The 12,844-nt window shown below is 28.9% G+C and overlaps 3 protein-coding genes across 7 annotated transcripts in view; 1 reads left to right on the top strand and 2 right to left on the bottom strand.

Annotated features, from left to right (window-relative positions):
- The window catches only part of LOC145755649 (MAP kinase-activating death domain protein-like), a 20,132-nt gene extending 15,577 nt beyond the window's left edge, over window positions 1-4,555 (bottom strand). For all 5 annotated transcript variants that reach the window (XM_082571902.1, XM_082571900.1, XM_082571899.1 and 2 more), the window contains exon 1: window positions 4,449-4,555. The gene's annotated coding sequence lies outside the window, so the exon portion shown is untranslated. The remainder of the gene's footprint in view (window positions 1-4,448) is intronic.
- LOC145755651 (dematin-like) lies at window positions 1,411-3,890 on the top strand. The gene is made up of 10 exons (XM_082571904.1): window positions 1,411-1,584; window positions 1,669-1,836; window positions 1,952-2,068; window positions 2,222-2,319; window positions 2,397-2,562; window positions 2,751-2,824; window positions 2,931-2,991; window positions 3,056-3,123; window positions 3,201-3,272; window positions 3,399-3,890. Exons 1-10 carry the CDS (start codon window positions 1,566-1,568, stop codon window positions 3,510-3,512), a joined length of 957 nt encoding a protein of 318 aa, XP_082428030.1. The 5' UTR covers window positions 1,411-1,565; the 3' UTR covers window positions 3,513-3,890.
- On the bottom strand, window positions 3,761-12,574 carry LOC145755650 (ankyrin repeat domain-containing protein 27-like). Its single transcript, XM_082571903.1, has 25 exons — window positions 12,316-12,574; window positions 11,731-11,901; window positions 11,391-11,516; window positions 10,786-10,891; window positions 10,477-10,679; window positions 10,175-10,234; window positions 9,848-9,901; window positions 9,653-9,718; window positions 9,449-9,525; window positions 9,097-9,224; window positions 8,798-8,936; window positions 8,654-8,726; window positions 8,507-8,554; window positions 8,297-8,427; window positions 8,091-8,167; window positions 7,795-7,910; window positions 7,551-7,643; window positions 7,320-7,428; window positions 6,891-7,054; window positions 6,523-6,651; window positions 6,292-6,429; window positions 5,888-6,067; window positions 5,648-5,767; window positions 5,304-5,465; window positions 3,761-5,238 (listed from the first exon to the last, which is right to left on the bottom strand). Exons 1-25 carry the CDS (start codon window positions 12,421-12,423, stop codon window positions 4,462-4,464), a joined length of 3,555 nt encoding a protein of 1,184 aa, XP_082428029.1. The 5' UTR covers window positions 12,424-12,574; the 3' UTR covers window positions 3,761-4,461.
- Between the last annotated feature and the right edge of the window lie 270 nt (window positions 12,575-12,844).

Raw genomic sequence — 12,844 nt, forward strand, 5'->3', positions numbered from 1 at the left:
AGATAATCACGTGATAACACTTTTTTGTTGCCAATTCTTTATATTCCCATAATGCATTTCCCTGTCATTCTTTTTGAATTGTTACAAAACCTCGTGGCAAAGTAAAAGAAAGCCTATTAACATTTATTTTCATATAGTTAAGACAGTTATGTTAGTACTAGTCGTCGTTACACTGCTTCTAACATTTTATTTGTTTTTTTAGAACATTATGAAATATTAACTTGACTACTATCTAGCAAAGTCTAAGTCATCTAACCCTTAAAAGGAACAGTATAAAAACTCAGAAAACTGTTAATTTATAAAATGATGATAACAAAGATAGAAAACGTTTACAGCCCTGATATTTGGAAAAACGGAATTACTAATGCTTTAACTGAAACAACAGATTTTCAAGCTTTAGAACAGAATAAAGTGTTCGACGTTAAGCCTTACAGCCATGATGTTCTTGGATTATATGTTCAACCGGAGGGCTATCTTGAACCCTATTTAGGAACCCAGGCTGGGACAAAGTCCTACGAATGCGACAAGTGCTTCAAATCTTTTAGCCAAGCTTCAACTTTAAAGAGACACAAACTTAATCACGACAATATACGTTCTTACAAATGCGAAATTTGTGAAGCAAAATTCACTCATAAAGCAAATCTAAGAGTTCACAAACGTCTTCATTTGAATATAAAACCCTTCACATGCTTTGTTTGTGACAAAAGTTTCGCGCAAAACAGCAATTTAAAAGTTCACCAACTTACTCACGATGCCAACCGCATTAAGCCCTACCAATGCGACTTCTGCGATAAATGTTTTGCTAACAACGGAACTTTGAAAAAACACAAAGTTACTCACAGCAATGTAAAACCTTTTTCATGCGAGGTTTGCAAGAAGAGTTTTACCCAGAAAGTAACTTTACATAACCACGTGCTTACTCACAGAAAAATAAAACCGTACAAGTGCGATGTTTGTGGAAAAAGTTTTACTCAAAAAGCAAGTGTTAAAGGACACAAGCTTATCCACCACTCCGGTAACAGTCTCCGATCACAGCCTTTTTTAAATAAAAATAACTTAAAACAGATAACTTTTTAAGTTTTTTGCTTTAAATGTCTTTTGCGGTATTACCATCGTGTTTAAAAATATATTGTTTGTAGCTTAAGTTTAGATACTAAATTTAATTCTATTGAAGGCTTACAATACCAACAATTTTAAACAAGCATGAAAAAAGTACCAATAAAATCCTAAGAAATAAAAAAAAGGATTTAATTATTCAACCAAAAACATACAAGTAATCACACTTATTCACCAAAAAAATACTCCTATTCTTTAGTTGAAATGTATCTCTAAGTGATACTTCAAAGTCATTGTAAGGCTCAATGGTTCATTAAATTCTAAAGAGTTCTTTTTGTAGGTACAAAACATACTTGTATTGTCTCTATTATTTGTGTGTTTATCATTTTTAACAATAACTGCTATGTTATATTATAATACTGGCTGTAAGTTATAAGTTAAGGTCATTAAGCAATATTTAATCAAAGCATACGTTGAAGTTCGCAATTAGAGCCAGCTAAAAAGAAAAAATGCGGCCCAAAAATGGAGGTGTGTATTTTTTAAAATATGCAAATCTAAAATTGTAGTGAATACAAAAATTACAATTTAGAAAATAACCCTATATTTATACAGATTTAATTGACTCTAACGGCAATGCTTCATCAGAAACTTGCGATTACGCGTTAAAAGATGCAGTAAATTTAAACCATGGAATGAATACACAAGTAGATAACAACAAAGCTCAATGTATGCCACGCAGCCCATCTGGTATTGTAACACCCTTTCACTATCATCACCCAGGTATTTTATATAATAAAGTTAAATTCAGTATTGAATTTTTAACGTTTTGAACCTACCTGTACATTTACTTGATTTTTAGTTTTTTATAACTAAGTTTTTGAATTTTTTATCGCAGAATATTTAAGTCCTGTCAATATTTCAAAACCGCAAAACAGTTGTCAAAAATCACGCGTTTTACAATTTGAAGATAACGTGGACAGAACACCTTTAGTTGAATCAAACGCAAACGAAAGTAAGTTGTATTGATAAACTTAAAAAAACGAATACTTAATATTTTTTGCAAACCTAGGGCATCCGTTTAATAGCGTTATACTTAAAAAAGTAGTGTTCCTTATAGCGTGGTACCAATGAGCGATGTAACATGGTTCGGTTATGTAATGTTAAGGTTCTTGGTATTCAAGATGGGGGGATATGGAGGAAGAGCAAGAAAGTGAAAAAATTCAGAGAATAAAAGAAGAGAAAAGAAAAAGAAACGTCGAAGAGGTGTAATATATATATCTAAATAAGCAATTCGTAAAACAAAATTCTACAACTATTTACAATAACAATTAACTTTCGAGGTTCAAAAGCTTCCATGTACGTTGGGTAAAATGGTTTTAAAAGAACAGGAGAAATTGCAAGCTAGTCTAGAACTACATGGTTTAGATCCTAGACTAGCATCTCGATCACCCAATGCCAGCAGTCCACCTAGTTCAAAACCACGCTACGAAAGTCACATTAATTCATGTAAGGTTTTAAATTATATTTTTAGCTAATAATCTAATAAATATTTTTTGATTAGAAATTTTAGATGTACAAAATTCTTGATTATCAAGATCAAGAATGTTTAATATATAAGTAATTAAATTAACTACGCCAAGCAACAAACTAACAATAAAAAATTACTTTAAATAATAATTATTTTTAATGTTCAGCACCATCCAGAACATTGAAAGAGATGAGAAGTCAAACTCGCAGCCTTAAAAATTTATCAACTCGACTTAAACCAGTAAGTTCGTAAAATCTAAACATTTTTAAATTTTTAACATTTCACCAAACGTACAAACAAATGTAACAACAACTTAACATACATTAAATAAGATTTTTGTTCAAAGAATGACAAAACGAACGGCGAAATAAAAGTACGGTATGATGAAACTGATAACAAACCTTCAGGTGACTTAAACTTATTTTTTCTAAATATCTAAACCACCATACTTATAAAAATACATTTATTAAGGTCATGACAACAGTCCTCACAGAATATCAAAGGGAATTTCAGTGCCTAATTTAGCGGAAAGAATAAAGGTAAATTATTAATAATTAATTACTTCACATTGGCAATTACAAGAAAAATAGATTGTTTAACGTTATTTTGTTTTTAGATATATCCCTACCACATTTTATCAACGTTGAACAAAAAACTGCCAAAGGGAGTAGCCAGATCAAAACTAGAAGTAAAAACAATCTCTATATAAAACTAATTTTAAGAAATTTATAAATGCCATCTTTCAATATTGGTTAGCTAATATACGTGTTTATTTATAAAAATGTTTTTTAAAAGACTATTTTTACTATCGTAGCAACATCTACATGTCGATGAGTTCAATCAAATATTTGACATGACTCGAGACCAGTTTTACGAACTTCCAAAATGGAAACAAGTACAAATAAAAAAGAATGTCAACTTGTTCTGATTGATTTGTTAAGAAACTTATTTTCCCTTTCGGACTTTACAGATGGGAAATGACAAAAAAAAAACATATATAACAAAGTTGTATTATATACCTTGGTTAAGCACCCGCCCAAGGGCGGAATTATAATTCTTTCTGGAGTGGGACTATATAAGTGCTTAGCGTGATATGGTCGCAACTAATATTTGTTTATTAAACTTGTCCAATCATGCTATGGTAGCTATTGTTATAAACTGTAACCCAATGGTGTTTTCGTTGTTAAGTAAATCATAATTTAAAAGTGGAGTTTGTATAGTGGTTGCTTGCAACCATTTTAGTGGTGTGGTAAAAAATTATAACAGCATAAATAGCTTAATGTGACTTTTATTAATAATTTGTAGAATTTTTTTTGTGTTTATGTGATGTTTTTTTTTCTATAAAAATATTTTATTTTACTGCCTAGCTTAATACAAGTTATAATTTCTCCAAAGACTCTTACCAAAAAATATTGATCGTTTTTTGGAATTTAAAAGTCATTTTTCAGAGGAAGATAAGGGTTAGCTGGGGTAAATAGAAAATGTCTTACTATCTATAAAACTGGGGCATATGGTTTGATTAACTGACAGCAAACGCTATCTAAAAACATCCAGCATGTATGGACCATAGCAAATAGCATAGTCCAATTTAATCAGATTTAAAAACTGCAACTTGTTTTGATGGAGGTCTTGTGACATCATATTTTAAACAGAGATCACAAAATTGGTTAATGTCATGGGCATAAACAAAATGTATTTAAAGTTAAATAAATACTGACTTTGTAAAAATAAATAGTTACTTAGTTACAGATATTTGAATACAAAAAAAGATTAAGTTGATATTCCGCAGGTCTGACTTAACACAGTATGTTTGGTAAATTACAAATAATATTGCACATGATTAGGGATATAAAAATCTACATACAAACCAACAGCTTCTATTTCTTGTTTAAGGTAAGATAGGCATTCTCGTTCTTAGTATTATCATTATTATCCAAGTCGTCATCACTTCGGCTAAGTCTGAAATTTTTTTTATCTGACCCTATATTATTACTGCTTTGACCGGGACTTGAAGTACGCACAGGACCCAACTCAAAATAATTGTCATCTTTTACAACAATCGAACTGCTAGATGTTATATGCTGATCAGACTTAGAAATACACGGATCTTGTATGTTAACAGTAAAGTTACTACTAGCTGTAGAACTAGAAAGCAAATCAAAAGCTTCAACTTTGGGTAGATTAACTCCAACAGCTAAAAAATTAGAATTTTTAGGTTGTAAAGATGTTGTAGTAGGGTTTGTGGGTAAATTGTCAACTGAAGAGTTGTTTTCATTATTTAAGCATAGTTCATTCTGTTTTTGGATGGTTGAACTTATTGCACCAGAGTTTAAATCCTCGTCAAATAAATCACTAGTGTTTAAATCATCACTTGAATTATTGTACTGGTTTAAATTTTCATTTATTTGATTACCAGAGTTTAAATCGTCAGTTGACTCAAATGTATATATATCCTCTCCCCCATATATAGGGGGTGTATCGGGAGCTGGGTTGTTAAATTTTGTATAAAGTTCATTCGCCAAAGATTCGTCAGCTTCTGATAAGCTGATACTTTTACGAGGCAAGGCTTTTGATTGGTTTTCAGACTTGTCATCTGATAAGGTAATAATATCTTGTGCAGGCTCTTTTGAAAAACAAGATAGCATTTCTGGATCCTAAAAAAACAACAAAAAAATAAGACTAATTAACTACTAAGTAACAATAAAAATAAAAGATTTACGTTTTGGGCCAAATCAATGACTGTCTTTCCTCTTTCGTTTTTATAGTAAGTCATTGCACCATGTTCCAATAGTAAATACACGATGTCGCTGTATTTCCAAATAGTTGCCATGTGCAACGGAGAATTTCCGACATGGTTTCTTGTATTGACTGAAGCATTGAACTGTAACACAAACTTTTAATATTATTATTATAATTAAATTTTTTACTATTAAAAAGTCTTGGCTTTGCTAAGTGGGGTGTTCGGTTTGATCCTTCTGCTTCGACTTTATAATATTTTTAATTATAACAAAGAAACTTTTATTACTAAATCAGTTACAAATTTAATTTTAATTAAATTATGACCTCAAGCAACAATTTGAGGCACGATAAATGTCCGTTCATTGCAGCCAAAAAAATTGGTGAATTTCCGTCCATGTCTCGAAATTCTGGATTTGCGTTATTTTGAAGTAACAAATCCACTATCTAGAAAAAAAACAAATAAAAGATTACCATAAAGGAATAAATTGTTAAATCTGAAACAAGGCCTGAAATAGCTTAGCAAAGTACAGCTTTTCAGAGCTTTATTGAAAATAGTCTAAATACCTTTGAAAAGCCATATTGTGATGCTAAATGCAAAGCGGTTTTTCCAGTTTTTGATTTGTTGTTTAACTTAGCACCATGTTGTAATAATAGTTTGAACATTTCAAAATATCCAAGTTGACTTGCAATCAAAAGCGGATTCTGGAAATTTTTGTCGCAAGAATTTACATTTAAGTCCATATCCTAGAGATAAAAAAATAATTACAATTTCAGATAAAAAACATTTTAAATAAATCATTTAATGAGTTTTATCATCTATCAAGTAAAGTTTTTTAATTTTTATTACCAACATTTGTTTTTTAACACCAATTTAATCAAACCTATTTTAGACATTAATAATAGCAACTCGAAACTTGGTCAGATTAACAGAAACTATTTTTTACATTAAAAAAATTTGAATATTTTACCATATCTTCTGGGTGGCATTTGTTGCATCTACATAGGGGATGGCATTTAACTTTTGTGTCACTCTCCATATTCCAGCCCAATATATATGAAACCATGTTAATATCATTATCCGAAACTGCTCGCAATAACTTTTCGACCTAAAAATTTTTTTAAAATGGTGTAATAATACAAAAAATAAGTAATATTTAATTTTTGCCGATTAGTTAGAGTAATTTTATTAATTTTCTTACCTCCTTTTCTTTTTTATTTTGGACATCCTCTACATTTTTAGAATACATAAGTTTTGCAGAGTTGCCAAGTTTTTTTGGGTAGATTGAAGTTTTAACAGAAACCGGTTTTACACTCGTTGTTTCAAAACTCTAAAAAACAATTACAAAAAAACAATTTCAAAACCAAACTCTAAAAAACAATTAGTTTTTAAAAAAAATCAAAACTCTAAAAAACAATTAGTTTTTAAAAAAAATCAAAACTCTAAAAAACAATTAGTTTTAAAAAAAAATGCAACAAAACAAAAAAAATGTTTTGATTTAAATGTTAACATAACATGCAAAATAATTTCAACTTTACTTATAAAGTATTATTTAAAGACTACATTTACAGCTTTCGCAGGTTTATGAACTTGAGATCTCGTCAGTTCCCTTTCTTGGTGTTTTAGAGCTAATAATACTTGATAATTATGGCAGACCTGGAACGGGGTTTCTTTTTTTCGATTTTGTTTCATGTTATCTGCCCCGCACTCTACTAATACTTGAACGATTTTATCTTTAAAAAAAAAACAGAATTAAGTATGCTTTCAAATAAAACTTAAAAAATCTTGAAATTATAGCTTTTAAACAAAAAAAATTTAATTTATGGGGTGCAGGCAATTTTTAATTAAGCAATCTTACAGAATTGGATTTCCAAATAATTTGTTACAGATGATATTTGATTTTTTTTATGTTTTCAGTATTTTTTTCTTTATATAAAACCAACTACTTTAATTATATAAAAGCCTTCCCTTTTTAATATTTAGGACAGACATGCTTACCATATCCCCACTTTGCGGCAATAAATAAAGGTGTTTCCCCGTTTTCGTTACTGCCATTTATTTTAACCAAGAGCTTGCATGGATCAAAATACAACAGTGCCTTTACACACTACATAAAAGAAAAAAAATTAATTTGAACCATTATTAAAAAAATATTAACAGGCTTTAAATTGTATATTATTGATATTACATTTTTAATAGGTTCTACTTATTTTTTAACAAATAACTTACCGCATCATGGCCCCCTAAGCATGCAAGATGAAGGGCTGAGTTGTTGTTATTATTTACACTTGTTGCATTTGCACCATGATATATCAACAAAAACTACACAAAACCATAAAATATTAGTCTTGGCACTTGAAACCTTTTAAACAATAATATTAAATAATTACTAAAAAATTTAAATTTTTTTTTCTATTGAACATTTACATATAAATTTCCCTTATTTAAAAAAAAATTGTTAAACTTAACTTACAATCACACTTTGGTTGCCCTCCATGGCGGCCAAGTGAAGAGGTGTATTACCAAGATAATCGCATGCATTCACATCTGCTTCATGTTTGACCAGTACATCAACCATCTCATGCCCACCTATACAGAGCAAATATTGTTAATTTATATTTTATTTAATAGATATTTTAATTTTTTTAATGTTAAAAAAATACAAAACGCAGTGGTGCAAAAAAACGTTATGACAATAAAAGTTGTAAATGTAACTTTTTAAAAACAATATTTAGATAGGTAATATAAAATATAAAGTTAATTATTTACCACAAATGGCAGCAATGTGTAATGAAGTTCTTCCCTTTGGATCTCTAGTTGAAACACTAATGTAAGATGATCTTGAGCTAAAAAAATTGTTTTTTGTTCAGGCAGTAAAGTCGACCCTCCAACATCAAAGGTAAAAATTACAAAAAAATCACTCTGACCATTTGAACAAAATTTAATTGCGGTATGGCCTAAATTTAACTACTTACCTTAGCACTGAGTTCAAACATTTGGGACATTCGCACAGAGGATGACACTTGTCATGGTTTTCAAGTTTGTGTAGGTCATTTGCTTGTCGTAACAAGCGCTCAACAGCATCAACATTGCCGTTAAAGATCAACTAAATAAAATTAAAAAAGTGGTTAAATTTTATTAATTTTTAAAATGATAAGTTTAACAACAATTTTTGTTTTGTTTACCTGAAAAAGTTCTTGTAAATTTTGGTCTTCCTTTGTACCAGACAATATCTAAAAAAATAATTATAAAAATCCTTAGCTTGTTTATAACCTATAGTCACATGCAAAATTGAAAAAAAAAATAAATTGAGAAAAACAATTAAGTAATACCATTAGATCTTTAAAGTTGATTTTTTCATTTTTGATGTGCTCAAGAGCAGCTTCTAGGGTTGTCAAATAAAATCTAAAACCAAAAATGTTTTTAAAAAGTGTCGTTTTACAATAAAAAGTAAATTTATATAACAATCTAGTTACCCCATTTTTTCCTTAAGTTGATCAGTAAAGTCCAAATGTTTCATGTACATAAAATTGGATAGCCAATTAGGTATATCTGCCTTAATAACTAAATACACCAAAAGTGGCAATAATTCGTCTGAACCAATGACTTGGGATTCTAATGCAACACAAAAGATATTAATCAGAAAAAACGTTAGTGGCCGCATTGTAAAGAAATATGAAAGTTTTTTAAGGCATGAAAAATGTTATTACCTCATCAAGAAACTGGCAATTAACAAATCTCATAAAACAAATTTATATCCAACATATAAATATACCTGATAGGTTTTTTCCAGTTTTTGGTGTCAAAAAAGAGATAGATTTTGAGAGGCATGAAAGTTTTTCAGTTGCTGTGCGAAAGCGATTTAATTTTGATAATTCACGTCTTGCACGCTGAGTTGTTGGCCTAAAAAAATTGCATAGCATTAAATTGGTATTCTTTATCAAAAGAGGTATTTCAAATAACACAAAAATGCAACTTACTCAATAACTACTGCCTAATGATTTTAGAATTTTTTCCATGAGGTCCTTATAAAGGGTTGTAAAAATAGAACAACTTGAGACATGTCTATAGTTAATTGAATCCTAAAAAATATTTTACCGAAAATATGCAATTAAAACATAACTTACCAAAATTCTTCCGTCACTCCCAAAAAACTGAGTTTAATTGAATACAAATTTCTTGTTATTTTGTTGAAACAGCAATCCTAAAAAAAATATTAGGTGGAGATGATTTGTTGTTTTTACACAAAAAATATAACAGAAATTGTTTTTATTAAAAGTTAATAGGTCTAATAAAAAACAGTTTGATAAATAAACAAATTCAAAATTTACCTGGGAAGCCATCACATTGTTTATTTCTTGAATAACTGTTTCATATATTCCATGTAAAACATATCCCTGTTAAAATATATCAAAAAAAAATTTATTGTTAATATGCTTAATGTAAAATAATTTTATTTCAAGTTAGACTAGAAGCAATTTTTTATTAACAAATTTCACATTTATAACAAAAATATTATTTTTTACCTCCAAAGCATTTTTTAATAACTCTTTCTCGCTGGATATTTCATTTAACCTTTTCTAAAAACAAGACAAATTATATATTTGTTTTAATAAATAAAACCTTGTTAAATTACTTAAAAAAATCATGTTTACCTAACAAATTAAAAAAGTAAAATCTTCAAAGACATTTGTTTATAATTAAAAAAAATGTTAAAGTCATTGGGCCTAATGTGATAAAAATTTAAGGATTTTAAACCCTTACTAAAATAATTTCTTCAGCCTAGATATGAATTATATAGTGTTAAAAATTTTATTTTTATGAGACATAGTTTTTTGACAAATCAATCTTACCAATTTGGGATCTTTTAGTAAAACTTGCTTGCAACTTAATAATAAATCTTGAACATTCGCCTAAAATAAATTGATTAAAATTCAATTCTATGACTAATGTATAAAACAAATATTAAAACTTTTACACAAAGCTTTGAATATTAATGGATTTATATAGTTTACAAAAAAGCATTAAACTATCATTTAAGTTTAGGTTGCTAAAACATGGAAGCAGTAAGTTTCAAACCCATGATCTATGTAGTAAAGCTGGGTTCCTGATCATTACACCTTGCAGCTAAATAAAACACTGGTATATTACTTACTGCAATGCCTTGAATTTCTGACAAGAGACTGTTATCATCATAAACTCCTTTCCTTATGTCAATGTGTAATTGATTATAATTTACAATTTTGTCATCAAGTATTCCTTTAAGTTTTGGATTTGAACTTCGAGTCCATAAGCTCAAACCATAAGTTTTATACCGAGGGCATGTTAGTGTTCTCAACTCAGATTCTGCTGTTGTTTCTTCAAGAAAATATATTTTTAACAAAACCAAATATATAGAAGTTAAAAGTTTAATACGTTTAATACGTTTTTTATTTTAGAAAATCCATAAGCACTGAAAATGTACCTTCGTTATTATTATTAACTGCCAAGTGGGGCTCAAGAGGTTGTGAGAGACAAAGCACCATATAACTTTCGTCATTTTGGTTAAAAAATGTTTCTTCAAATAATATCTAAAAATAAAAAATTTTAAATAATTTTTATATTATATATATTAAAATTTCAATCAAATGCTAAAGAGTTAAAATGAAGGCATGCAATATCACCTTAGTTAAAACAAACACTACACCATTGTGCAAATATTTTGCTGTACATAAAAGTTAGTTAATGTGTAGTCAAAAATTGAAATTGTTTAAAGTCAGTACATTAAACAAACAGTATAAATCAAAGTGTTAATCTCTAAGTAATTATTATTTTACTTGTACTTTTAATGGCATTGCTATTAGATTTATATTAGCACTATGTACTATATAACCATCTGAAATTACAACCTTATTTTTAAATAAAACAAAATATAAAATAAGAATGTTGTATATCGTAAAAGTGTCAAACTTTTACATTGCTCTTTGATGAAAGCATAAAAGCAATGCGGGGTTTTATTCTTAATTTAATTTATTACCCATGTTATGTTTAACTTAATTTGTTTACAAGGTATTAAAATCAGAATCTGACCTTAACAGAGTAGCAGGATTCTAAATGCAGTTCCAGTTGCTTGTTTTTATTATTAAAAGATGGCTTTTTAAACTGGTTGTTGAACCCATTTCCACAGTATATTACATTCCCTTCTATTTTTACTTCCTGAAAAAATAAAAACAATATATGTAAACAGACTACATAAAGTTTATATAAAGGCCTATGTAGTTTTACAATTTAGATTGTGATTTTAAAAGGGCCTATTTAATTTTTTAAAATTTTTTCTTGACCAGTGCAGTCATACATATTAGTCAGTTGGTGCTAAAGATAAAAAAGTTAGTTTTATAGACAGCACATATAATTCAATAATTTAAATTACCTTTCCATTAAAGGTGATGTAGTTATTTTCAGTGTCTTCACTCTGTTCTGAAGAATTACTTTTGGAAAATACCTTGACAGGTTTCAAAAGATGAGTTTCAAATATTTTTTGGGTGAAGACTTTGTCTTTGTTTGTTTCTTTAATCCAGGAGTTATTTCTTGGAATGCAAATCTAAAAATTTAAATTGTTTAATGTAGTAAACCATGACTGTTTTTGCAGCAACAAATCTTTTTTAATGGGCTTATGCAAAGTAATGTTAGTAATATTCCTGGATCTCTATTAGTTTCGCACGCCCGAATTTAACAAGGCGTTATAACGTATGGCAATTGTTCAACCAGACATTAAAAATTAGTTGAAATATGTTTTAATGAGTATAACTTAGTCCGCTTTACGAGTCAGATGTGTTAATGGGTAAACTGAATATGTGAGGGTTAGGGTAAGGGTTTAATTTTTGCAACCTTTTTGTTTAATTACATATGCCGCATTTTGGTTACACACCCTGTTTATGTAGGGCGTGTGAAACTAATAGAGATCCATATTCCTTACTTTTTATTGAAAAAAAACAAAACTTTAAAAAAGAATTACCATCCATCTTTCATTTGCTGCTCTGTTAAAAAGATTCTCGTATTTGTGTAAAAAAACGCTGTACCATGAATTTAGAGTAAGGTCTTCGTCGTAGTCCAATTGAGCCATTTTAGGTTAAGAAGTTCAAATCACCTTTGTGTGCAATGATTGGCATCTAAGCTTTCTTATTTTACAGCAATAAAAAGTTCAAATTTTACTTCTAGTCTGCTTAGTTGCGATTTTACAATAATTTCTGACTTGCCATACCATTTCTCGTGATGTTTTTGTTGATGACACGCAACAATAGTGATGACTGAAATGTAACAAACACAATAAAGTGACTAAAAGTGACGTAACTATATAACACACAATGTGGGAAAAATTCTTACTACGTAATTAGTCAATGTTTGGGTCGTCATTCTGCCACTTAATTACAATACTTTCTAAACTACTTAATTTTAACTAAATGCAATAGAAAACATAGGCTAAGCACAGCATGGTGTGGGCTTCTTAATTATTTTCGGTAAATGAATTGAACAGCAAAAACGCC

Source organism: Corella eumyota, chromosome 6 (genome assembly GCF_963082875.1).
Source record: "Corella eumyota chromosome 6, kaCorEumy4.1, whole genome shotgun sequence".
Lineage (NCBI taxonomy): Eukaryota > Metazoa > Chordata > Ascidiacea > Phlebobranchia > Corellidae > Corella > Corella eumyota.